Source organism: Malus sylvestris, chromosome 9 (assembly GCF_916048215.2).
Source record: "Malus sylvestris chromosome 9, drMalSylv7.2, whole genome shotgun sequence".
NCBI lineage: Eukaryota > Viridiplantae > Streptophyta > Magnoliopsida > Rosales > Rosaceae > Malus > Malus sylvestris.
In genome coordinates, this window is record NC_062268.1 from 33,696,859 (window position 1) to 33,721,928 (window position 25,070).

General features: G+C 38.5%; 3 protein-coding genes and 1 pseudogene across 3 annotated transcripts; 2 read left to right on the forward strand and 2 right to left on the reverse strand.

Annotated features, from left to right (window-relative positions):
- Nucleotides 1-1,843: 1,843 nt before the first annotated feature.
- Nucleotides 1,844-4,174, reverse strand: LOC126633994 (uncharacterized). Its single transcript, XM_050304488.1, has 2 exons — nucleotides 4,071-4,174; nucleotides 1,844-2,487 (listed from the first exon to the last, which is right to left on the reverse strand). The coding sequence occupies exons 1-2, from the start codon at nucleotides 4,172-4,174 to the stop codon at nucleotides 2,070-2,072; spliced, it is 522 nt and encodes a 173-aa protein (XP_050160445.1). The 3' UTR covers nucleotides 1,844-2,069.
- LOC126582131 (uncharacterized) lies at nucleotides 1,844-24,151 on the reverse strand. Its single transcript, XM_050246147.1, has 2 exons — nucleotides 23,426-24,151; nucleotides 1,844-2,011 (listed from the first exon to the last, which is right to left on the reverse strand). Exon 1 carries the CDS (start codon nucleotides 24,069-24,071, stop codon nucleotides 23,484-23,486), a length of 588 nt encoding a protein of 195 aa, XP_050102104.1. The 5' UTR covers nucleotides 24,072-24,151; the 3' UTR covers nucleotides 1,844-2,011; nucleotides 23,426-23,483.
- On the forward strand, nucleotides 8,425-9,002 carry LOC126633995 (lipid phosphate phosphatase 2-like; annotated as a pseudogene).
- On the forward strand, nucleotides 14,960-17,485 carry LOC126582123 (geraniol 8-hydroxylase-like). The gene is made up of 3 exons (XM_050246133.1): nucleotides 14,960-15,427; nucleotides 16,133-16,588; nucleotides 16,762-17,485. The coding sequence occupies exons 1-3, from the start codon at nucleotides 14,960-14,962 to the stop codon at nucleotides 17,374-17,376; spliced, it is 1,539 nt and encodes a 512-aa protein (XP_050102090.1). The 3' UTR covers nucleotides 17,377-17,485.
- Nucleotides 24,152-25,070: the final 919 nt, after the last annotated feature.

A 25,070-nucleotide genomic window follows, 5' to 3' on the forward strand; every position in this document is an offset into this window, starting at 1 on the left:
TCGGCGTCGAAGTGGCTCGTTCTTCTCAAGGTATTTCTATCTCTCAACGGAAATACACACTTGACATTCTTGATGAAGCCGGCTTACTTGGCGCCAAACCTGCAAAGTTTCCCATGGAAGAAAACTTGAAGTTATCCCCAACTGAAGGACAAATCCTCCACGATGCCTCGAAGTATAGGAGGCTTGTTGGTAAGCTCATTTATCTCACGATCACCAGGCCAGAAATTTCATATGTAGTTCATGTACTCAGTCAATACATGCAGCAACCAAGAAAACCACATTTGGATGCAGTTCATCGGCTCTTGCGGTACTTAAAGGGGGCACCTGGACAAGGACTTTTATTCCCGTCAAAAGGGGACTTAATTCTAACTGGTTATTGCGATGCCGATTGGGCTCGGTGTGCAATTACAAGGAGATCTATTACAGGTTATTGTGTTTTTCTTGGAGGTGCATTGGTGTCTTGGAAGACTAAGAAACAAACAACTGTTTCTCGGTCTTCAGCAGAGGCGGAGTATCGCGCCATGGCCTCTGCAACTTGTGAGCATGGATGAAATATTTGTTGGATGACTTACGTGTTGATCACCACATGCCAGCAAAGTTATACTGTGATAATCAGGCTGCTCTTCACATAGCAGCCAATCCCGTGTTCCACGAGCGTACCAAACATATAGAGATTGATTGTCATGTTGTTCGTGAACGCATTCAGTTAGGAGTCATCACGACAGCCTATGTTCGTACTGGAGCACAATTAGCCGATATATTCACCAAGCCACTTGGACAAGGGACTTTCCGATTATTACTGGGCAAGATGGGTGTGATTGATATTCACATTCCACCTTGAGGGGGAGTATTGAGCAACAATATCTTAGAGTATTACTAAAGATTATTCTAATGGAAGCCATCCTCTTCTGTCGAAGATGCTCCACTCACCATGGACAGCATGTCATGGACAGGAGTCTCCACATGGATGCCCTGACAGCAGCGTAGTGGACAGCAAGGGTGTCATTTCAATATTCTTGTTTACTGCATGCGTATGCAGTAAGATGTATATAAAACACTAAACCTTTGTTGTAATCTAATGAATGAATTATTAGATCATCTCCCATTCTTCTTTTACTCGATCAAAACCTAGCAACAGCTAGTTCATATTTTAACACACCACCTCCCATTATTAAACTGCCCTCATATCCTGTAACTCCCTAGTTCATTCTCTATCACTAAGTGAAGGCTCACTGCAAACACATTAAGACGCTCATCTATCACCTACGAATTGATAAATCAAACAATCCTAGCTATTGCGGTAACATATTCTTCGCAATTTGAATTATGCTATCTGACTCATCCAGATCTTCCCAATCATATGTTTCAAATATAATGTAATTTTTCATACGAAACAAAGATAGAAAACATAGCCAAGAAAGAAAATGTACATTTGCCACCAAAAACAACAAAATGCTCAAGAACAACTGAACTCATCACAGCAACTACCCAATGGGCATCAATAGAGAGAGCCCACAACATTTATACCATGAAAAACAGTTATGCAGTGGTGTAGCAACATGAAGCTGAAGGAAAGACAATAAACCAGGAACACATTCATGGGTGGGAAATTGAAACTTAGGGACATTTCAAAAAACCCGACCATCCCCAATTCTTATGAAGAATGCCAATTCCGTAGAAGGCTAAAACAGTCAACAAAACCCCCTAGAAGAAGTTACGTTCTAGCAGTAAGGGTTTCATACTCAACATCTTCAGTGTATTTACAGGCATTATGCATATGCATGTTCAGTGTCCATCCATCGGCAGCATCAATACAATTGCGTGCATATATAAGAATACGAAATACAACAACATTTCAAATGTGTCATATCTGGATAAACTGTATAGGAAAAGAGTGAGAGGACAATAATTAAGTAGTAATTCGATAAATACAGACCACGGCGTACGATTTAAGCTTATTTTATCACCAAACCACAACACAGTCACAAACTTCTCATCATCCAAGGGGCACCTTTTTTTAATTATAAGCTATTTATGGAATTACCAACTTGCCATCATCATGACGCTATTCACACTGTAGACGGTGGTGGGGAAACGGAGTCAGCGGTCACCTCTGGAATCTTGACATAACCCACCTTCTTCGGGCTCAAGTCTTTGAAATCGTCATCGAAAGAGCTGGAGCCGCTGTCGTCGTGGCGACTGATGAAGACGGACCAAGCCAGGTACATAGTGGCGGCGGTGAGCGCGCCGCAGCCAACGCCGAAAAGCAGCGAAACGACGACGCTCATGATGTCCTTGGTGCGATCGCGCAGGGAGCTGAGGTCGTAGGATGACGACGAAGAAGCCGTTCCGATGAAGCGAAAGAGCGGTGCCGTCTGAGTCCGCTTCTCGCTGTCCTGGTGGTGGTGTGGGACGAAGACGTCTTCTGAGCGGGCAGGGTGGATGTGGACGGGGCGGAGCTGGCCGGTTTCGGTGACGACGGCACAGCTATAAGAAAAAGCAAATTACCAAAAACGATGTGAATTTGTAAGCACAAATGAGGACTTTATGACTTCATCTTAGAAATGACATTTAGAAGGTAACTAATCCAAGGATTCATTTGATATTGTCGTACTTTAATTATTGTTTTGTATCCGCTCTTGTATCCGCTCTCCTTTTCTCGTATATGGACTCTCTATTCCTAACCCTGAAGCCTACAAGAAAACTATACTAAGGGATTTTTTTTTCAAATTTAAGAATTTAATGGTGTTATTGTGGTGAAAACTATCAATCAAGTGTATCGAATATGACATATGTGTGTAAATTTGATACTTACATCAAAATATATATGGGAGGCTATATATTCAATATGCTCCTATTCTTGGCTTTGGAAACACACATGCAGTTCACTCGTGCTCCTTGTTTTTAGTTACGCACTGACTTAGTTCAGGCATAGTTGGTTCTAAATTACTCAGGGAATATAAACACTAGAGTTTTTCGTAAGAGTATGAGTATGATTCTTACAAGTCTTGGGATAATTGATATTATAAAGAAGTCTAAATCTGATAAGAAATGCAGTCTTGAGAGAAGTTCCAATTGGTTTTGGAAAAGAACTTTGTGTTGGAACTTGGTAAATTCTCATGAATCTTTATGGTTTGTATGTCTTTGAATCCTAGTCCAATTCTGATAGGGAATGGACGAAGGAGCACTATATATTTATGATTCAAACCACTGCTCTTGCGAGAGATTAGCTTATGTTGTTCTAAGTCCTATTGATTAGAGAAGCTATTGTGATCGTAAAAGAGGAGAAGGTTTCGAACACAGAGGCTGCCATGGCTTCTTCATCGGTATCGAACAATGCAGAACCAGGTTTGAGTTCTTGTCTCCTTAGAAATCAAGGATATAAAGGTACGATCCTATAGAACAGATCTTGTTCAGGTATGTACTGGTGCAATTGTTTCTGTTTTCGCATTCACATTACTTACACGATCAAAGGGTTGTGATTTAGTTGATTAGTCATTATGTTCTTGGCTGATGAGTTAGTAAGTTTATATCTCCTATCTAACATGTGGTATCAGAGCCAATGGATTTTTCATCTAAATTCAATCTTAAAATCGTTCTTTAAAATCTGCAAAACAAACTGACCTGAAGGATAAAGTCTGTTTAAATTCAAATTGCAGAATACGACGTCGTTTTTTATAGTATTCTTAAAAATAAAAAAATAAAAAAAATAAAAAAATAAAAATAAAAATAATTATCACCGTTGGCTTCGGAAAACCAAACTGGGTTTTTAAAATTACTTTCAAAAATTTTTACCGTTGTCGAAGCAAAGAAGGAAAACAACTCTCGATCTTCAATTTCTGAAGGAAAGATCCATAATCTGATATGGCAATTTCGTCTTTCCTAAACATCATAAAATCAAATTTCTTGTATATCTACTGTTTCCGCTGCGTTGATTATGACGTCTGCAACTTGAGGGGTATGCACTGTAAAGCTTTGTCTGTTCAGGATAGAATGGAAATAGCAGGTAGGATAAGGGAGGCTGTAAGACTTTTCCGTGAAATCAAAGGTTCTTCACATTGACAGCAGACCTTGTATCTCCTATCTTACAATAAGCATTAATCAATGTGTTACATGTGACATTGTCAGGTTTAATGTTCCTTTCCCTCATCTCATTCAATGCGTTTGATTCCATATCTGCAGTTATTGACATGTTGTTCTTTTGTTGTCTTGTCACAATTGGAATTATGATTGGCATGATGATTGAGTTTCTGTATACACAAATGGGTTCTTTCCACTAATCTATATACGCTTTTCATGTTCATGAGAAATTTGTATATATGACTAAATTGATTCATAAGCATTATGTGTTAAGTGAAAATGGATTGAAATCAAGAACCTTTTGGTTCTTCTGTTGAGATTTCATTTTGAATCTGTTCGGTTTCACTTAAGACGCTCAACCTTGCCAGTGTGCCTATTTTTTCTGGGAATTGGTGCCAACAGGATTCTGGCCGATAACTTTGGTGATGGCAATCTATATGGATGGGTCTCGAGCATTGATGGACAATTTATTTCGTTGATTTGGAGCCAAGGAATTGCAATCGGGTTGACGAATACGGGTCCAATGATGCATTCAGGTAACTCACTTCACTGTTTCATGCATGATTAATTGTTCCCCTAGATGCATGATTATAGTGTGATGAGTTGGAGCATAATGAATTAGGGCTTTTGCTATTTCGAGTATGCTTGTTTAAATATATTGTGAATGCATGATTAAACTCGAAATCCCTATAGATGCCAACTTGTGATTTATGTGAGATGTCAGGAATCATCCTTTGCTGCATAAATAAATTAGTGTGGGTCTAGATATACTCTTCTATATTTAATTAAAGAGTCTATGTGCATGCTAATGGTAAGTACCGTCTTCATTATGAGAGCAGTTCTTGCAAAGCTATTCTTAATATTTCCTTGATCCTCTTAATTCTTAGCAAGATTAACCTTAAATCTTCAACTGCATGATTAATTTTTACGAAGTTGGACTTAAATGTGGGAGGTTTAAGTAGCTGGAATACAAGATATGTTTGTTTGGTTTGGAATGGATTCGACTGAATATATATATAAAGTGGATGCCAATTGTTTTGTGATTTATATATAATAGCATATATGAATGAAATTTGTATGCATATGGAGATAGCATTCGTGCATAGATGTTGTAATTATGGGCATGCGGTTTTCTCTATATCAAAAAGAACTTGCATAAGTTTCTCTACATACTGATGCATGCATACAAGAAAATATATGAACAAATGAATATCTAAGGTAGATGTTTTATTGACCGCCTACAATGAGTCTTGCGACAATAAACTTTTAGTCATTTACAAAATGTATATTCTATTATGAATCGGAAAGCAAATAATTATTTTGTCATCTTATTGGAAATTCATAAGATTAATGATATGCAGCTATCATTATTTTCTCCATTGACTTGCTTTGCGAATCTGTATATGATTGATGATGGTGTTGACAATGAATTAAAGGGATGAAGATTTTTTAATTTGGATTATTGTCGACTAATCTTATCATGTATATATCAATGCATGCTTATTGTATATGTATATTTGTGATTTCATGATGCATGCTTCGGCTATTATATTTTGCTTGAAATCACAAATAGGGAGGAAGATGAACTTCGAGTTCTCCAGAAGAAATAGTGGTCTTGATTATCTCGTTTTAATCAAGACATATTGTTATGATATATATCCAGACATTATCAAATTTTGGTTGATCTTGCTCGATGGATATTGAACTAGTTAGGATCAAATTGAATGCAAGAATATTGTGTTTGCTATTCTGATTTTGATCATTGTTGAAACTGGTGATTTTGGGTTTATGTGAGATAAGTTTTTTCCGAATGGATTGTGACTATCTTTTGATACATAGACTATTTGCATAATGGTTTAGGTGTATTTGACTAAACTGAGATTATGCAATTGGTGAGGAATCGGGAATTAATTGGTTCATATCTCCGATTTCTTTATTGGCTGTGCAGTACATTCTGCTTATGCTTAAGTGGGAGAATCATATGTTTGACTGTAAGCATAAGGCTATTTAGGCCAGCCATTATAATTCATTTGGATGCTTGAAAACCAGTTTATGGTTTTATTGAAGCAAATTGGTTGAATTATTTATGTTACTTAATTTGTTTAAGTAATAAAAAGTTTAGTGCTATTTGCTGGAACTAAACTTAAACTTGATATAGTGGGAGCAAACCAATTTATGTGTTTGTTCTGGTCAAGTAAAATAAGTGGGAGCAAATTGGTTTGGTTTTGCTATATTAATTCACATAATTACAAAGTGCAAATTAAGTATGTTGTGACTTTTGAGTTAATTATGCGATGTAACAGAAAAGATTCTTAAGTTCAATACTTCAAAATGCATAGGTAAGTTGTATGTGAGGATAAGCTTTTGTTATCCAAAACTTTTGGTAATTTTTATAGCAATTTGGGCTATATGAGTGGGAGTAGACATCTTGGTTTACTCTTGAGCTTAGATACATTGCTATGAACATAAACTAGACATTGTGATTTGTAAGTTAAATCTGTATATTGTGTTGCAGAGGCAATTATAAATTCATTGTTTTGGTTTATGTAAGCTGGTTGTGTCTATGTACTAGTGTGATGGTGAATGACTTATGTGATAACCTTTATAATAATTTGAGATGATTATCTGTTGTGATAAATCATACTCAAGTGGGAGAATGTAAGAGTATGAGTATGATTCTTACAAGTCTTGAGATAATTGATATTATAAAGAAGTCTAAATCTGATAAGGAATGCAGTCTTGAGAGAAGTTCCAATTGGTTTTGGAAAAGAACTTTGTGTTGGAACTTGGTAAATTCTCATGAATCTTTATGGTTTGTATGTCTTTCAATCCTAGTCCAATTCTGATAAGGAATGGACGAAGGAGCACTATATATTTATGGTTCAAACCACTGCTCTTGCGAGAGATTGGCTTATGTTGTTCTAAGTCCTATTGATTAGAGAAGCTATTGTGATCGTAAAAGAGGAGAAGGTTTCGAACACAGAGGCTGCCATGGCTTCTTCATCGGTATCGAACAATGCAGAACCAGGTTTGAGTTCTTGTCTCCTTAGAAATCAAGGATATAAAGGTACGATCCTATAGAACAGATCTTGTTCAGGTATGTACTGGTGCAATTGTTTCTGTTTTCGCATTCACATTACATACACGATCAAAGGGTTGTGATTTAGTTGATTAGTCATTATGTTCTTGGCTGATGAGTTAGTCTATAAGTTTATATCTCCTATCTAACATTTTTATCACAAATGGTCCTTGAAATTTACTCTCACCATCTCACCATCAAGATGGTTCCTGAAATTGAAAATCAATCAATGTAGTCCCTGAAAATAGGTGTCGCAAATCAACGTGGTCCTTCCGTCACAATTCTATTAAAAATTCCGTTAAGTGCTGATGTGACACATAAATAAGGCCCATAAGATTTACGGGTTTTTATCACAAATGGTCCCTGAAATTGAGTCACACCATCAAGATAGTCCCTGAAATTGACCCACTACATCAAGATGGTCCCTAAAATTAAAAATCGATGAATGTAGTCCTTGAAAATAGGTGTCGCAAATCAATATGATCCTTCCGCCACAATTCTGTAAAAAAAAATTGTTATGTGCTGATGTAGGTTTAATAATTAATTAAAAAGTTGATTGCAGGACTGGGTTTTTGGTTTCACAACTTTTTATGAACTATTAAATTATTAAACCTATTTGTAATTTTTTTAATTTAATTAGACTTGTATAATCCATTTATGTGTCACTTCAGAACATAACAGAATTTTTGACAGAATTGTGATGGAATGACTACATTGTTTTGGGGCACTTACTTGCAGGACTACATTGATCAATTTTCAATTTCAATGATCATTTTGATGTCTCAGGTCAATTTCAAGGACCACTTATGAGAAAAAAGGATTTATGGGACCCATTTATGTGTCAGATCAGCACTTAACGGAATTTTTAACATAATTGTGACAAAAGGATCACATTAATTTGCAACACCTATTTTCAAGGACTACATTGATTGATTTTTTCAATTTCAATGACCATCTTGATGGTGAGAGTCAATTTCAGAGACCATTTGTAATAAAGACCCTAAATACTAATATGGTGAATGTTTTTCAGATTAAGAAGAATATTTATATGTTTAATGTCCTCTAAGGTGCTTCTTGACTAATGAATTCACATTTGGTTATGACCTATATGTTCCGTAAGGAAGATTGGAAGGGCCTTTTAAGTAATATCTGACCCTCTTTCATATCCTTTTTGGTAATTTGCTTATGTTTCTTTTACAATTGTGCAGAGAATTTGCTATCAAACTTGATGTAAATCAAATAATGTTTGTTTAAATTTTTTTTCTCATGATTTGCAACATGCCATATTGGGCCTTTTCTATTATGTTCTTATAACTCTCATGATTTGCAACATGAAATACAATCCTGACACTAACAATGCTATCTGCACTGGAGAGAAGAAGATTGTAAAGGAAGGACATAAAAACTTTCCTAGTGTAATACTTCAGTTTTACTTGCAGATCTTGGTTTTCTTGCATGGTGTTTGTCTTGGAAGATCAAAGTGTTTGGTCACAGAGGCCATTCGCAAAGCTTTGCATTGTATTCCTTCCATTTCTATGTGCTGCTCTATTGGGAATCTCTCGTGTGGATGATTACTGGATCATTGGTAGGACGTCTTCGCTGGAGGTCTTAGAGGAATTGTCATAGCTTCGACTTGTTACTTGCAGTCCTTCCCTCTCCTAAACCAGTAGGATGGGTGGGCACCTCAAGTGTATTTCCACATGCTGGGTGCGGAGAAGAATGTTGGTGTGTCCTTGTCTCCGGCCATGAGGTTAAGCTCTCTCTTATGCGAAGAACAGATATTGAGATTCCAGATTCGAGTCCACAAGTCCACCAGTTACTGAAAGAAGGGAGAAGATCCTGAGTTTGAGTTTGTATGTCAAATAAAAATCATACATAAGGTATATATATATATTTTTTGAATACTCGACGGAGTATTTCATTTGATGACTTCATATCGTATGTGTAGCTCCTAACATCATTCTTTATTCAATGAAAATTTTATAAATTAAAAAAAAAAGTAAGATTTTTGTTATGAATTGCTTTGTTGGTCTTGTTGGTGATGATGAATGTGATATGGGTTTTTGTTATCTTGCTCTTTAGTCCAACACTACACCAAGTGCTTTACTAATTTAATCCAACTGAAGTTAATCTAAGTTATTCTAGTTTAGACCCTTAAGCTAGTTCAATCCGAGATAGTACGGTGGAACAAACACATCTTTTTGTCTTTTTTTTTTTATCCGAAATCACTTTATTGCATGCATATTGTAAACTTGTCATCACCACTACAATTTCTACCAGAAAGCGTGTCATGTATCAGAGAAAAACAGCATGCATCGGACAACTGTCTAAAGAAAGATGCATAGTTTGTTTGTTTTGTTCTCTCTTTTTGAGAGTTTGATTGCAAGAAGAGGACCTAGAGAGAGAAAAAAAAAACGTAGCAAAAATGGAAGCCTTCCCTCTCTGCATGATGATTGTTTTGTTATCAGTTGCTGCATATTTTTTTCATCACTCGTCTTGTCCACGGCGGCAAATATGAGAATTGGAAAAACTCCCCGCCAGGACCTGTTGGATGGCCGATACTCGGCAACCTTCTTCAACTGAGCAGCAGTCAAATACATGAACACTTGTTTAAGTTATCAAAAATTCATGGCCCGCTCTTTAGCCTGAAATTGGGTCCAAAGCCGGTCATCGTGGCAGCTTCACCGGAAATGGCACGCATTATCCTCAAGGAACAGGAGGCTGTTTTCTCCAATCATGTCGCCAACGAGACCTCCCTAGTCATGTCATATGATGCGACCTCCCTTGTGTTGGAAAATAGTTATTTATTTTATTGTTTGAATTTGGGCTTAGCCCATTACTATTAGGGTTTCGTTTTCTTACTTATTAGGGTTCTGTTAGTTCTTTATATATATGGTGTTTTGTAACTCGTAGAATATATGTTATTCACAATGTAGTCTCTTAGGGTTTTGTAGCCATTCCGGCATTCTCGGTTGTTTAATAATATTTCTATTATTTTGTTAGTCTTGTTCGTTGCGCACTCTGATATTCAACTTGGTATCAGAGCAGGTTTCATCCTTCGGGATTTAATCTGCTTTGGGTTGGTATGCGTTTGCTTGTGTCGGTTGTCGTTCACGTTCAGATTGTCTAGTTGTTTTTTACAGTTTGCAAGGAAAAAAGTGTTCTAATTTTTTCAGTTGTGTTGACGGTCTGCAGTTTCGCCGTCGTCGTCGACCACCACCCTTTGCCAGACCCACCTGAACAATCCGCACCTGACCCATCTCTGTCAAGCCGTGCCAGATCCTTTTGCACCACTTTGATCCGCACCTATTAAACCTGCATCTCGCTCACCTCGAACCAGCCTTGCCACCTGCTTGAATCTCCCCTGCCGACCCATCACCTGCAACTCAGTCCTAAATCTCTTCGTCCTCGCTGCACTTGCTCGCACCCACCAAGCACCAGCACCGACAGAATCATACTTGCTCCATTCGAACCAGACCACCAGCCATCCTCGTACCTTGCACACCTCCATTTGAATCTGCTGCACTCCCTGTACCCGCATCCTCGCCGCTGCTTGAACCGCTGCACCACTTCCGCAAGCCCAGACGACATGACCTGCTTCCTGTTGCCAGAATCACCGAAGCCGTACCTTCGTCAAACCAGCCTGCACTCGTGTGCCCAGGTTTTCTGCAACCTGCCGCTGCTGTTGACTGAAGCCCATAAAGAAAAAAGAAAAATGCCGCTGCACTCGTTTGCCCAGTTTTGCTACTGCTGCACTTTGCACTCGTTAGTCCAGAAAGAAAAAAGAAAGAAAAATGGGAATGAAGGAAAGGATAGAAAAAAGGAAGAAAAAAAAAATCGTTTGCTGTTAGTTTGAGGCCCACAAGGGCAACAAGAAAAAAAAATGGTTAAGTTTGTTTTTAGGTCTACACGAGTTGTTGGCCTGTTTGGAATTGTTTTGTGACGTCACTCGAGTGTTGAAATGTGATCACTCGAGTGATAATATTTGTGTTTATTCGTTCATTGCTTGAATTGAGATATGAAAATCTCGTCCGTTTAGTGACGGGTTCTTTCCATACTCTCAACTCTAGCCAGTTTGTCAGCCACAATCAGGAATCAAGTCAAGAATCAAGAATCAAGTCAAGTTTGCCAATTTGCCAGTCAAGTCCAGTCAAGTCAAGTTTGCATGCCTGCCAGTCCGCCTAACGGAGCCCGTCCGCATCTACTTGTTTGCAAACTCATGTCGTATATACCACCATGAATTTGACAGGGGGTGTTGGAAAATAGTTATTTATTTTATTGTTTGAATTTGGGCTTAGCCCATTAGTATTAGGGTTTCGTTTTCTTGCTTATTAGGGTTATGTTAGTTCTCTATATATATGGTGTTTTGTAACTCGTAGAATATATGTTATTCATAATGTAGTCTCTTAGGGTTTTGTAGTCATTCCGGCATTCTCGGTTGTTTAATAATATTTCTATTATTTTGTTAGCCTTGTTCGTTGCGCACTCTGATATTCAACTCCTTGTATATTCTCCGATGGGTACACGATGGAGAGTGCTCAGAAGAATATTGAATGAAAATGTCTTCTCTACTAGAGCCCTTGACAATTTTACACCACTTCGCAAGCAAAAGGTTCGTCAATTTCCGTCCTTTTTAACTTTTGCCGATGGATCATGTTAGATTACGTAACTGAAATCATTTGTATGATCACATTTGAAATCATTGAAGCATCTCTGCATATCTTGATTTGATCAATAAGTTCATGAAGTAATTGCAGTAGTATCTGTTGATTTGATAAGAGAGACACACTTACTAGACTGGTTTTTTTTTTTTTTTTTTTTTTGTTTCTAGATCGAGTGATTGAGACTTTTAAGAAGTGCTTTTGAAATAATTAAGAATATTTTGAGAAGACCAAAAGTACTTTTGATTATATTTAGCAGAAAAAGTTAAGGCAAGCATTAACATTTTTTATGTGCTTCCATCAAAAACACTAGTGAAAAGAACTGTTCTTTACATTGAACGCTGTTGAAAAGAAATTTTTTATTAGGGCAGTTTCATTGCCCCGTTTTAATACTAATTTATGTGCTATAATTAATAGTGGTGAAATACATGAGTGTATTAGTGACACCACGTAATGAGATTGTGAGTTCAGTTCATTCTTATAATAAAGTCCTCTCCTATATATTGAGGATATGTACTTAAGTATTTGGGAAAATCGTCAAATTTAATACACACATCAAATATTGGAGAAAGAAATTTTCAAATATTGGAAAAAAGATTTTAATTTTTATATTGATATTGATACTCTGAATATGGTTTATTCTTTCAATTGTTTGTAGGTCCATGGATTACTGAAGCAGCTCTACTCAGCTTCTTCGTCAAAGAATCCGGTGAACATTGGAGAGTGGGTTTTCATCACCGTAGCCAACATTACAAGTAACCTTACATGCAGTAAGAGCCTTTTTGAATACACAACAAAGGAAGGGAGAGAAATGAAAGAATCATTAAGAGAATTAATAAAACTTCTTGGCACGGGAAATGTTGCTGATTTCTTCCCATTATTCAAGCCCTTTGATCCTCAAGGGCTCAAGCGGAGAACATTGGAGATCTTTTGGAAATATGATGCTTCGTATGAGAAACTTATTGACGAGAGGTTGACAGAGAGGGAAATTGGAATCAACAATAATACTAAGAAGGAGAAAGGGGACATGTTAGATGCATTGTTGAACTATAGAAGTGATAAAGATGATGACCTGAGAACGCTTTCTAGAAACATGATCAAAAGCTTGCTTTCGGTAAGTCAATATATAAGCTTGATATACATTGTTGGCCCATTGTTTAAAACAGTTTTAGCTTTTGAGTCCGGTGGCTGTAGGCTTTTGGGACTACTGATTGTGTAACAAATCAAACCTATTTGAAATTGATTCATTTTAAGAAATTAAGAATTGTCTTGATTTTGATTTTGTAGGACATTTTCATTGCAAGCACGGAGACAAGCACAAGCACTGCCGAGTGGGGAATGGCAGAGATCCTAAAAAACCCTGATGTACACAAGAAAATAGTTCTGGAATTGGACCAAGTTGTTGGAAAGGACAGGTTTGTCGAAGAAAGCGACATTGCGAATTTGCCTTACCTTCAAGCAGCAGTGAAAGAAGTTTTCCGACTCCACCCAGCAGTCCCACTCCTTGTTGTGTGAGAGCTATTGGGTGTATTGGGTTATTTGGGTTGTGAGATTGCCAACACTTTGTAAACTCCCAATTGGTTGATAGTGGATTATTGGGTGAGCTCCTACTGCTCCGAGGACGTACTCCAGTTACACTGACTGTTGAGGAACCTCGTTAAAATCTTGGTGTCTTTTATATTTTGTTCTTGCATTTTCATGTGATAAATTTCCTGTGGGTTAGCTTGAGTTGGTTCCAACGGGTTTTGTGCTATCCTAGCACAACATTAATGTCCTCTAAGGTGCTTCTTGACTAATGAATTCACATTTGGTTATGACCTATATGTTCCGTAAGGAAGATTGGAAGGGCCTTTTAAGTAATATCTGACCCCCTTTCATATCCTTTTTGGTAATTTGCTTATGTTTCTTTTACAATTGTGCAGAGAATTTGCTATCAAACTTGATGTAAATCAAATAATGTATGTTTAAATTTTTTTTCTCATGATTTGCAACATGCCATATTGGGCCTTATCTATTATGTTCTTATAACTCTCATGATTTGCAACATGAAATACAATCCTGACACTAACAATGCTATCTGCACTGGAGAGAAGAAGATTGTAAAGGAAGGACATAAAAACTTTCCTAGTGTAATACTTCAGTTTTACTTGCAGATCTTGGTTTTCTTGCATGGTGTTTGTCTTGGAAGATCAAAGTGTTTGGTCACAGAGGCCATTCGCAAAGCTCTGCATTGTATTCCTTCCATTTTTATGTGCTGCTCTATTGGGAATCTCTCGTGTGGATGATTACTGGATCATTGGTAGGACGTCTTCGCTGCAGGTCTTATAGGAATTGTCATAGCTACGACTTGTTACTTGCAGTCCTTCCCTCTCCTAAACCAACAGGATGGGTGGGCACCTCAAGTGTATTTCCACATGCTGGGTGCAGAGAAGAATGTTGCCGTGTCCTTGTCTCCGGCCATGAGGTTAAGCTCTCTCTTATGCGAAGAACAGATATTGAGATTCCAGATTCGAGTCCACAAGTCCACCAGTTACTGGAAGAAGGGAGAAGATCCTGAGTTTGAGTTTGTATGTCAAATAAAAATCATACATAAGGTATATATATATTTTTTGAATACTCGACGGAGTATTTCATTTGATGACTTCATATCGTATGTGTAGCTCCTAACATCATTCTTTATTCAATGAAAATTTTATAAATTAAAAAAAAAAGTAAGATTTTTGTTATGAATTGCTTTGTTGGTCTCGTTGGTGATGATGAATGTGATGTGGGTTTTTGTTATCTTGCTCTTTAGTCCAACATTACACCAAGTGCTTTACTAATTTAATCCAACTTAAGTTAATCTAAGCTAATCTAGTTTAGACCCTTAAGCTAGTTCAATCCGAGATAGTACGGTGGAACAAACACATCTTTTTGTCTTCTTTTTTTTATCCGAAATCACTTTATTGCATGCATATCGTAAACTTGTCATCACCACCACAATTTCTACCAGAAAGCGTGTCATGTATCAGAGAAAAACAGCATGCATCGGACAACTGTCTAAAGAAAAAGATGCATAGTTTGTTTGTTTTGTTCTCTCCTTTTGAGAGTTTGATTGCAAGAAGAGGACCTAGAGAGAGAAAAAAAAAACGTAGCAAAAATGGAAGCCTTCCCTCTCTGCATGATGATTGTTTTGTTATCAGTTGCTGCATATTTTTTCATCACTCGTCTTGTCCACGGCGGCAAATATGAGAATTGGAAAAACTCCCCGCCAGGACCTGTTGGATGGCCGATACTCGGCAACCTTCTTCAACTGAGCAGCAGTCAAATACATGAACACTTGTTTAAGTTATCAAAAATTCATGGCCCGCTCTTTAGCCTGAAATTGGGTCCAAAGCCGGTCATCGTGGCAGCTTCGCCGGAAATGGCACGCATTATCCTCAAGGAACAGGAGGCTGTTTTCTCCAATCATGTCGCCAACGAGACCTCCCTAGTCATGTCATATGATGCGACCTCCCTTGTATATTCTCCGATGGGTACACGATGGAGAGTGCTCAGAAGAATATTGAATGAAAATGTCTTCTCTACTAGAGCCCTTGACAATTTTACACCACTTCGCAAGCAAAAGGTTCGTCAATTTCCGTCCTTTTTAACTTTTGCCGATGGATCATGTTAGATTACGTAACTGAAATAATTTGTATGATCACATTTGAAATCATTGAAGCATCTCTGCATATCTTGATTTGATCAATAAGTTCATGAAGTAATTGCAGTAGTATCTGTTGATTTGATAAGAGAGACACACTTACTAGACTGGTTTTTTTTTTTTTTTTTGTTTCTAGATCGAGTGATTGAGACTTTTAAGAAGTGCTTTTGAAATAATTAAGAATATTTTGAGAAGACCAAAAGTACTTTTGATTATATTTAGCAGAAAAAGTTGAGGCAAGCATTAACATTTTTTATGTGCTTCCATCAAAAACACTAGTGAAAAGAACTGTTCTTTACATTGAACGCTGTTGGCAAGAAATTTTTTATTAGGGCAGTTTCATTGCCCCGTTTTAATACTAATTTATGTGCTATAATTAATAGTGGTGAAATACATGAGTGTATTAGTGACACCACGTAATGAGATTGTGAGTTCAGTTCATTCTTATAATAAAGTCCTCTCCTATATATTTATTGAGGATATGTTCTTAAGTATTTGGGAAAATCGTCAAATTTAATACACACATCAAATATTGGAGAAAAAATTTTCAAATATTGGAAAAAAGATTTTAATTTTTATATTGATATTGATACTCTGAATATGGTTTATTCTTTCAATTGTTTGTAGGTCCATGGATTACTGAAGCAGCTCTACTCAGCTTCTTCGTCAAAGAATCCGGTGAACATTGGAGAGTGGGTTTTCATCACCGTAGCCAACATTACAAGTAACCTTACATGCAGTAAGAGCCTTTTTGAATACACAACAAAGGAAGGGAGAGAAATGAAAGAATCATTAAGAGAATTAATAAAACTTCTTGGCACGGGAAATGTTGCTGATTTCTTCCCATTATTCAAGCCCTTTGATCCTCAAGGGCTCAAGCGGAGAACATTGGAGATCTTTTGGAAATATGATGCTTCGTATGAGAAACTTATTGACGAGAGGTTGACAGAGAGGGAAATTGGAATCAACAATAATACTAAGAAGGAGAAAGGGGACATGTTAGATGCATTGTTGAACTATAGAAGTGATAAAGATGATGACCTGAGAACGCTTTCTAGAAACATGATCAAAAGCTTGCTTTCGGTAAGTCAATATATAAGCTTGATATACATTGTTGGCCCATTGTTTAAAACAGTTTTAGCTTTTGAGTCCGGTGGCTGTAGGCTTTTGGGACTACTGATTGTGTAACAAATCAAACCTATTTGAAATTGATTCATTTTAAGAAATTAAGAATTGTCTTGATTTTGATTTTGTAGGACATGTTCATTGCAAGCACGGAGACAAGCACAAGCACTGCCGAGTGGGGAATGGCAGAGATCCTAAAAAACCCTGATGTACACAAGAAAATAGTTCTGGAATTGGACCAAGTTGTTGGAAAGGACAGGTTTGTCGAAGAAAGCGACATTGCGAATTTGCCTTACCTTCAAGCAGCAGTGAAAGAAGTTTTCCGACTCCACCCAGCAGTCCCACTCATTACTCGTCGCTCATACGAAGCTTGTGAGGTTTCTGGGTATCATTTTCCGAAGGATTGCGTTGCGATGGTGAACATTTGGGGGATGGCTAGAGATCCAAGCATTTGGGAAGAGCCTTGCAAATTCAAACCAGAAAGGTTTATTGGTTCGAAGATTGATGTGAAAGGCCAAGACTTCAATCTACTGCCATTTGGGTGTGGGAAAAGGATCTGTGTAGGATGGCCGCTTGCTCATCGCACGGTGCAATTTTACTTGGCAGCATTTCTCCATGCCTTTGAGTGGGAATGCCCTCCTGAAGTCGTGGACAATATGGAAGAATTTGTTGGGATTACAATTCAAAAGGCCAAGAGTATCATCGCCATTCCCAAACCTAGACTCTCAACTTCTGTTTACATGTAATCTGTGATAGCTAGTGTTGCATCATTAGCCTGTCAAATTAAATAAATGTTGTTGGACGTATAATGTTATAAAAAAAAGTTTTCAAAATAAACAAGGGATTTGACAAGTTACAGGGGCATAGTGAAATTCCTCATAGCCTCTTCGGGTCAAAAATGAGTAGATAAATGTGACTTGCCACCAGTTGTCCTCATTTTTTTTAAAAAGAAAAAGAAGTTAAATCCAAGTGATTAGATATGTCTTTCTGAAAGTGGTGCCTCTTAACAAAGGGTGCAAACAAAGTGATGATATGATGTTTCTGAAGGGTTGTTTGGATTTGGATTTGGATCCTCGCCGGATCCCCTCCTTGGGGATCTTAGGGATCAACGAATACGGACCGGCAAGGATCCAAATCCAAGTTGTTTAACATAATCAGAATGGGGCACTTAAACCTCTATAAATGGAGGACAAGCTTTAGAGTTTTTTCTCACTTACTTCCCTATAAAATCCCGTACAGGTGTTATAAGAAATAACCTTCTAACCTCTTCATCTTTTCATTGAAAAATAAAAGTGAATGTTAACCAAACATGATTTGGTGATGGGGGCAGCACTATCTGCAATGCATATATTACATCTATAGGGTTCAGTTTATGTCCCTCAACCTTAAGCAATAGACTATGTCCTTGATTCTTAAAAATATGTTACTAGTTAATCGTCTTTGGTCAAAGTGTCTTCATGTGTCGTATATATTGTTAGTTTGTTACTGTAAATTGTCAATTCGTAGTAAAACACGAAGTAGTTGAGTTTGTGATTCTCATCTACTAAGATATCCTTAGATAATGTTATCACTGAGCATAACAATTGTGTTTAAAGGATTCCTTAATTTACTTAATTAGGACTTAAACCTTCGAAACACATGCACCAGATAAAGACAACGGAGAAAAACTGTCAAACAAAAATGTAAGCACATACATGTGATGTTTGGTTTGTTTTTTTCCTTTCCCCGTTACGATTTTCAAGGAGAAAACGATAAACAATTATATACATATACTCAAAGAGGAGAAGAATCAGAGGAGATAGAGAAATAAGACCATGAATTACCTGCATTTTACTTCAATTTCAGCAGCAGCAGCTTCAACCTTCCCTCTCTGCATTACCAACATTGCAGTACTACTTCTTGCAGCTATATCGTCCTCGATTTTTGCATATGTAGAATTATAAGAGAGACAGACAACCCACTTCCAACAACACCGATATTGTCCCCAACTTATTAATTACCACCTGCACAATCCGTCAAGTATAGGGCTTTATCACAAAAGGCATCGGTATTAGTTGGAGTAGGATTAAGATATTTAAACTCTTATTTTCTCATAAAAGAGCTACATAGGATATTTCAACACGCTCCCTCACATGGAACCCAATTAGTGGGTCACACGTGAGAGATCCACACATCGGCAACTATGCAGAGCCAAGGGGACTTACCCTACACACGAGGCCAAGGGACCCACCATCATCGCACGAGACCAATTAAACCCACCCATCACGTGGCAGTATTGCCCGCTCCCTAACTCTAATACCATGTAAAATTATATAATTATTAGAACGACAGGCCAAATACCTACTTCCAACAACACAAATATTGTTCTCAACTTGATAATTAATTACCAAGTGCACATCAAGTGTGGGGTTTTATCACAAAATGCCTTAGTGTTTGATGAAGTGAGGTTATGATATTTAAACTCTTCTTTTCTTAGGGATACAGTCGATATGGGATACCACGTGGAGCCAAGGCGACTAACAAACGAAATATACTATGAATATTATTGATTAAACGAGACTGCTGAGACGGCTATAATTGAACAACTACATCTTGACGGCTTGTTCTAAGTAAATAACAGGCATTCTATTTATAATAAACTAAATCTTAATCTCTAACAAAACCTAATTCAAAGGGGCTGAGCCTATGTCCTAAATTCCTTATTTTCCAACAATTTTTTCGTCACTCATGCAGTCCATGGTTACATTCATATGCATATTGAGTGCTTGCAGTCGGATGGGTTTGGTGGATTCGGGACTGCGAGTCTTTGAAAGTATAACACTATTACAGCCCGAGGTACAACACTGTGGTTGTTTGGTGGATTTACTAGGACAAGCTTGTATGCTAGAAGAGGCAAAGAAAGCAGTGAGAAAGATGCACGTGGAACCAGACTCGGAAGTCTTTTGTTGCATTGCTTAATGCCTGTGGAGTTCATGGATATGTTGAGTTATAAAAAGAAATGGTCGAGCGTTTGTCTGGGAAAAGTTTAGAGCACAGTGGAATGCATGTTCTTCTTCCAAACATGTACGTCTCCACCAACCAGTGGGACAATGTGGTTCGCAGTACTTGCTTTATGCCTTTCCTTCTTACTTTCCTAAGCGAGGAAGGGAATCGCTACTTCGGATGCGGCTGTCAGATAGGACATTGGGAAGAACATATCACAATGCTGAGTAAATGGAGGAGAAAATGGTGAGAAAGGTTCCGGGATGTAGCTTGTTGATGCACAAAATCAACGAAGACTTTGGTACAACAGAAAGTGTCAGGTTTTGTGACCTTCGCTTGGTTGCTTCGGTCACTAGTGAGGATAAGTACGTAAATGAATAGAGACAGAGAAGCAAACACAGGATGTACGTGGTTCACCCAGATTGGCTACGTCCACGGAGTAGAGGAGTTCTTATTAGTAGTGAAGGGCTTACACAAGTACAAAGGATCAAGCTCTCAATTTAGTGAGTTCTTGTGAATGATTTAACACAAAATGGCATTAGGCAATATTGTGGGGGAATGACCCCTATTTATAGAAAAACTTGTAGCTTTGTCACATTGACATGTGTCATGTTATGATTGGTTCTTGATGTTGACACGTGATGCGCTCTGATTGGCTTCTAATCTTGACACGTGTCGAGTAGTGATTGGCCTCCTGGTCGGAGGGGAACTCTTCTGGGTCCTTGACAGTATAGCGTTGGCCGGTGCTCGGTAGTTTCGGGATTGGTCAAGTATGGTACAAACATAGCTCAATCGAAGCCAATGGCGAGGTCTTTGAGTTTGTCGCTGGAGATTTGTCGCATGTGTTCATGGACGATATCATGTTGGTGTCGCTTCCGATTGATAAGCATTTGAAGTCTCATTGGTTTGATAGGGATGTGACACACTAACTGAATAACTTGAGTTTTAGCAGAGAGTTGGTTCTCATACTCGATGCCAAAGAGGAAAGTTTAAACCTTAGGATGTCCAACATTTGGTCGATGTCTCTGAAGGATTGCCATAGCAGGTAATTTCAAAAATCAAAGAAACCAAAATTTGTCAACAACTTGGATGTTGCACCGTTGAAATTGAGCATGCTGTTGTCGAAGCCGAAAAGTTTGCTTCTTGATTCGCAGACAAAGCGAGAGGTCGTGGGGGTGGTTGTATGGATGTCACTATTAGGTTTTATAAATGACTGGTCCACCATGGACCGTCGCGTGTCAGCTTTACATTGGTGATGACTTAAGCCTGCAACTAGCTTTATAAGCCAAGATTTGTACGTGGTTCTTGTGTACTCGGGGGTTTAACGGTGATTGGGCGGTGGCCCACAATGGTTATTGGTGACAGTGGATTTGGGTTCACGGTCGATGTAGAGAGAGGGGCAGAGGCAGCAAGCCTGGGGGTTTAGATTTCGTTGTGCAGTGGAGGGTTGGGACATGGACAACTCTTACATTGTGTTCCAAAGACGAAAATGCAATTCAGCAATAATCTGGTAGAGTGCTTTTCGTACTCCATTTTCCCCCCTGCTTAGAGCACTTCCAGCGTGTGCTCTCCCCCGAGGGACAGGCCCGTGAATAGTGGCAGAGAGCCCGAGCAACCAATCCCAACGTGTGCTGGCGATGGAGCCCGAGCGGGTTCGAGGGAGAGGCCCGGCACGAGTTGTCAGCCCGAGAACCCGAAGGCAACGTAACGTGGGCTGATGTCAGCCATAATATAAAATTAATAAAAATATTAAATATTAATAAAAAAATAAAAAAATTGTAAAACCCAGGCTTCGAACTCAACGGCTCTCGCCGAAGTTCGTCGCCGAGGTTGATGAACACCCACAAACAAATGACAGAGATCCAGTCCCTCCTCCACCGCAGCTACCGCCGCACCCCAAACCGCCTTCGCCCCCACACACTCGCGATCCTCCTCCTTCCACTGGCGTGCCCAGATCGCACGATTTGGGATTTGTTTTTTGGGGAAAGAGGAGAGAGAGAGAGTTTGGTTAGGGAGCAGGGAAGATCGAGATCGTTGATGGAGGTTGAGGTGGGTGGGATGGTGAAGATGGAGGAAGAGATGCGGCTGTGGGGTGGTGAAGATGGAGGAACAGAGGCAATGAGGGTTTGGGTGCATTGGGGGGAGGGGGGACACAGGTTGAAAAGAAGGGGTTTGGGTGCTTTTGGAATGGTGCATTGGCACCATGTGAAAAGAAGAAAAATGATTTTGGAATGGTGTGCTGCACCACGTGAAAAGAAAAAATAAAAATAATAAGAACAATTTTTTAATAGAAAATAGCACAACGAGATCGATTAAAAATTATATCCGAAATTACAAATAAAATTATTTTGTATTATTTAAAAAAAACTAATATTTTATTGTCTATTGTCATGGCTATTGAAGAGCAACGGTGGAGATGCAAAATGAGATTACTACTGTTCATTAAGGACAGTTACTGTTCACTAGATGGATAGCATAGTGTATTGCCTGGCATGAGGGTTCCCTCGCTGGAACTGCCTGTGATTTATGAAGTAACTCTATATTGTTCCTCACATACAAATTCATATCAGAAATATCACCTGGAAGAGTGAAACTCACGGACACCACGATTACTTGCAAGAGGAAGGCTAACCGATTACACCAGTCTAGCTAACAAGTACCTTCCACAATTGTCGATTATTAGAGCTATCATCTGCCTTCACAATGGTCACAACTCAACCTCTCCATTTATAGTTCACCTGCAACCCATAACCCATCTCTAATGACCTAACAATTTGTTGTTCATTCGACACCATAACCCAACTAACCCGACAACAATCTACCACATACCGCCAATCAATTACCGTGTTCCAACCTATATAAGACTCTAATTTGTTCAATATTTGCTACAACTTAAATAACCCCCATAAACACCTCTATTAAGCATTCGTAGTTATGAACCACCACCTCCCATTATTAAACTGCCCTCATATCCTGTAACTCCCTAGTTCATTCTCTATCACTAAGTGAAGGCTCACTGCAAACACATTAAGACGCTCATCTATCACCTATGAATTGATAAATCAAACAATCCAATCTATTGCGGTAACATATTCTTCGCAATTTGAATTATGCTATCTGACTCATCCAGATCTTCCCAATCATAGTACTAACAACCACTAAATAACCCAGCCAGCTATAGATCATATGTTTCAAATATAATGTAATTTTTCATACGAAACAAAGATAGAAAATGTACATTTGCCACCAAAAACAAGGGCAAAAACCCAATCATGTACTTTGGAACAACAAAATGCTCAAGAACAACTGAACTCATCACAGCAACTACCCAATGGGTATCAATAGAGAGAACCCACAACATTAATACCATGAAAAACAATTACGCAGTGGTGTAGCAACATGAAGCTGAAGGAAAGACAATAAACCAGGAACACATTCATGGGTGGGAAATTGAAACTTAGGGACATTTCAAAAAACCCGACCACCCCCAATTCTTATGAAGAATGCCAATTCCGTAGAAGGCTAAAAACAGTTAACAAAACCCCCTAGAACAAAGTGTATTTACAGGCATTATGCATATGCATGTTCAGTGTCCATCCATCGGCAGCATCAATACAATTGCGTGCATATATAACGAATACGAAATACAACAACATTTCAAATGTGTCATATCTGGATAAACTATATAGGAAAAGAGTGAGAGGACAATAATTAAGTAGTAATTCGATAAATACAGACCACGGAGTACGATTTAAGCTTATTTTATCCCCAAACCACAACACAGTCACAAACTTCTCATCATCCAAAGGCCACATTTTTTTAATTATAAGCTATTTATGGAATTACCAACTTGCCATCATCATGACGCTATTCACACTGTAGACGGTGGTGGGGAAACGGAGTCAGCGGTCACCTCCGGAATCTTGACATAACCCACCTTCTTCGGGCTCAAGTCTTTGAAATCGTCATCGAAAGAGCTGGAGCCGCTGTCGTCGTGGCGACTGATGAAGACGGACCAAGCCAGGTACATAGTGGCGGCGGTGAGCGCGCCGCAGCCAACGCCGAAAAGCAGCGAAACGACGACGCTCATGATGTCCTTGGTGCGATCGCGCAGGGAGCTGAGGTCGTAGGACGACGACGAAGAAGCCGTTCCGATGAAGGGAAAGAGCGGTGCCGTCTGAGTCCGCTTCTCGCTGTCCTGGTGGTGGTGGTGGTGGTGTGGAACGAAGACGTCTTCTGAGCGGGCAGGGTGGATGTGGACGGGGCGGAGCTGGCCGATTTCGGTGACGACGGTGACGAAGCCGGAGGAGGAAGAGGAGGAGGGGAGACGGCGGAGGGAGAAGGAGTAGGAGGAAACGAAGAGGGTTTTGCAGGGCCTTGATGCGGTGGCGGAGATGGCGAAGAGGGACAGGGTGAGGAGGGCGATGAGGAGGAGGGGTCGTTGACTTGTTGACGCCATGGATTTACCTGCACAGAGGAAAAGGGAGAGCCTCTCGTTCTATCAAGTTTCAATTGGCAATTTAGGGATTTTGAGCAAGTCTCTGTGGCACCAAATTACCTACTTATATTGCCCTCAACATGTCTAAATAATTACATCATATTAAAATTTTGATTAATTTCTTTTCAGTTACATATTTATATGTATTTTTCATTACATATTTCCAAAAGCAACATAATAGTCACACCCCAAATGATGTCTGATCCTCTAAAATATTGAAATGGGTTGAAAAACTTACTTGTATCTATTATGTTATTGGAATGGAATTGCGTAACGTTGGTAAACATGTTTCATGCAAGTTTTTATCCATGGATAGAATTGTATGAGATTTCATCAAAAACATAATTATATTTTGGAGCCCGTTAATAGAGTTCTCAAAACTTGAAGTGTGCCGGAAACACAAGATGAAGTATCACAAAACAATTGATTAAAAGTTTTTTTTTTCAAATTTCTAACAAATTATTTTGTAACATTTATATACTAAATCGTGTTCTCTTATAATGAAAAGTCTCTCCAAAACTTGAGTATTTGTGAAAATTCGCCTCGCAAGATATGCATTCAACGAATAAATTGATACAAGAACCAATTGTAACAATTTTTGAGTCGCTTTCAACAATAATATCTTTAGGGTTCCTTAGGCTAGCAAAATTAAGATTATCATGTAACAAAAACAGCCACCAGAATAGGAATTAAAAAAATAGGGGTACCTAGCTCTAGCAAAAATACCATTTTAGAAGATTATAGTTGGATCTTTTAGTTTTGTCAATCGTTGTTACGCTTTCCCTCCTTTGAGATGAAATTTCAAGTTTTATTTGCCAAAAGTAAGAAGTTGTTAACATGTGTTACAAGGTCATGTTCGAGTTTGAATTTCTTCAGTCGATAGCTTAACAAGTTGATGCAACATCTATCTATTCTATTATCTTTATTCAGAGAAGAAGGCTTGTCAACTTTTTGCCTCTT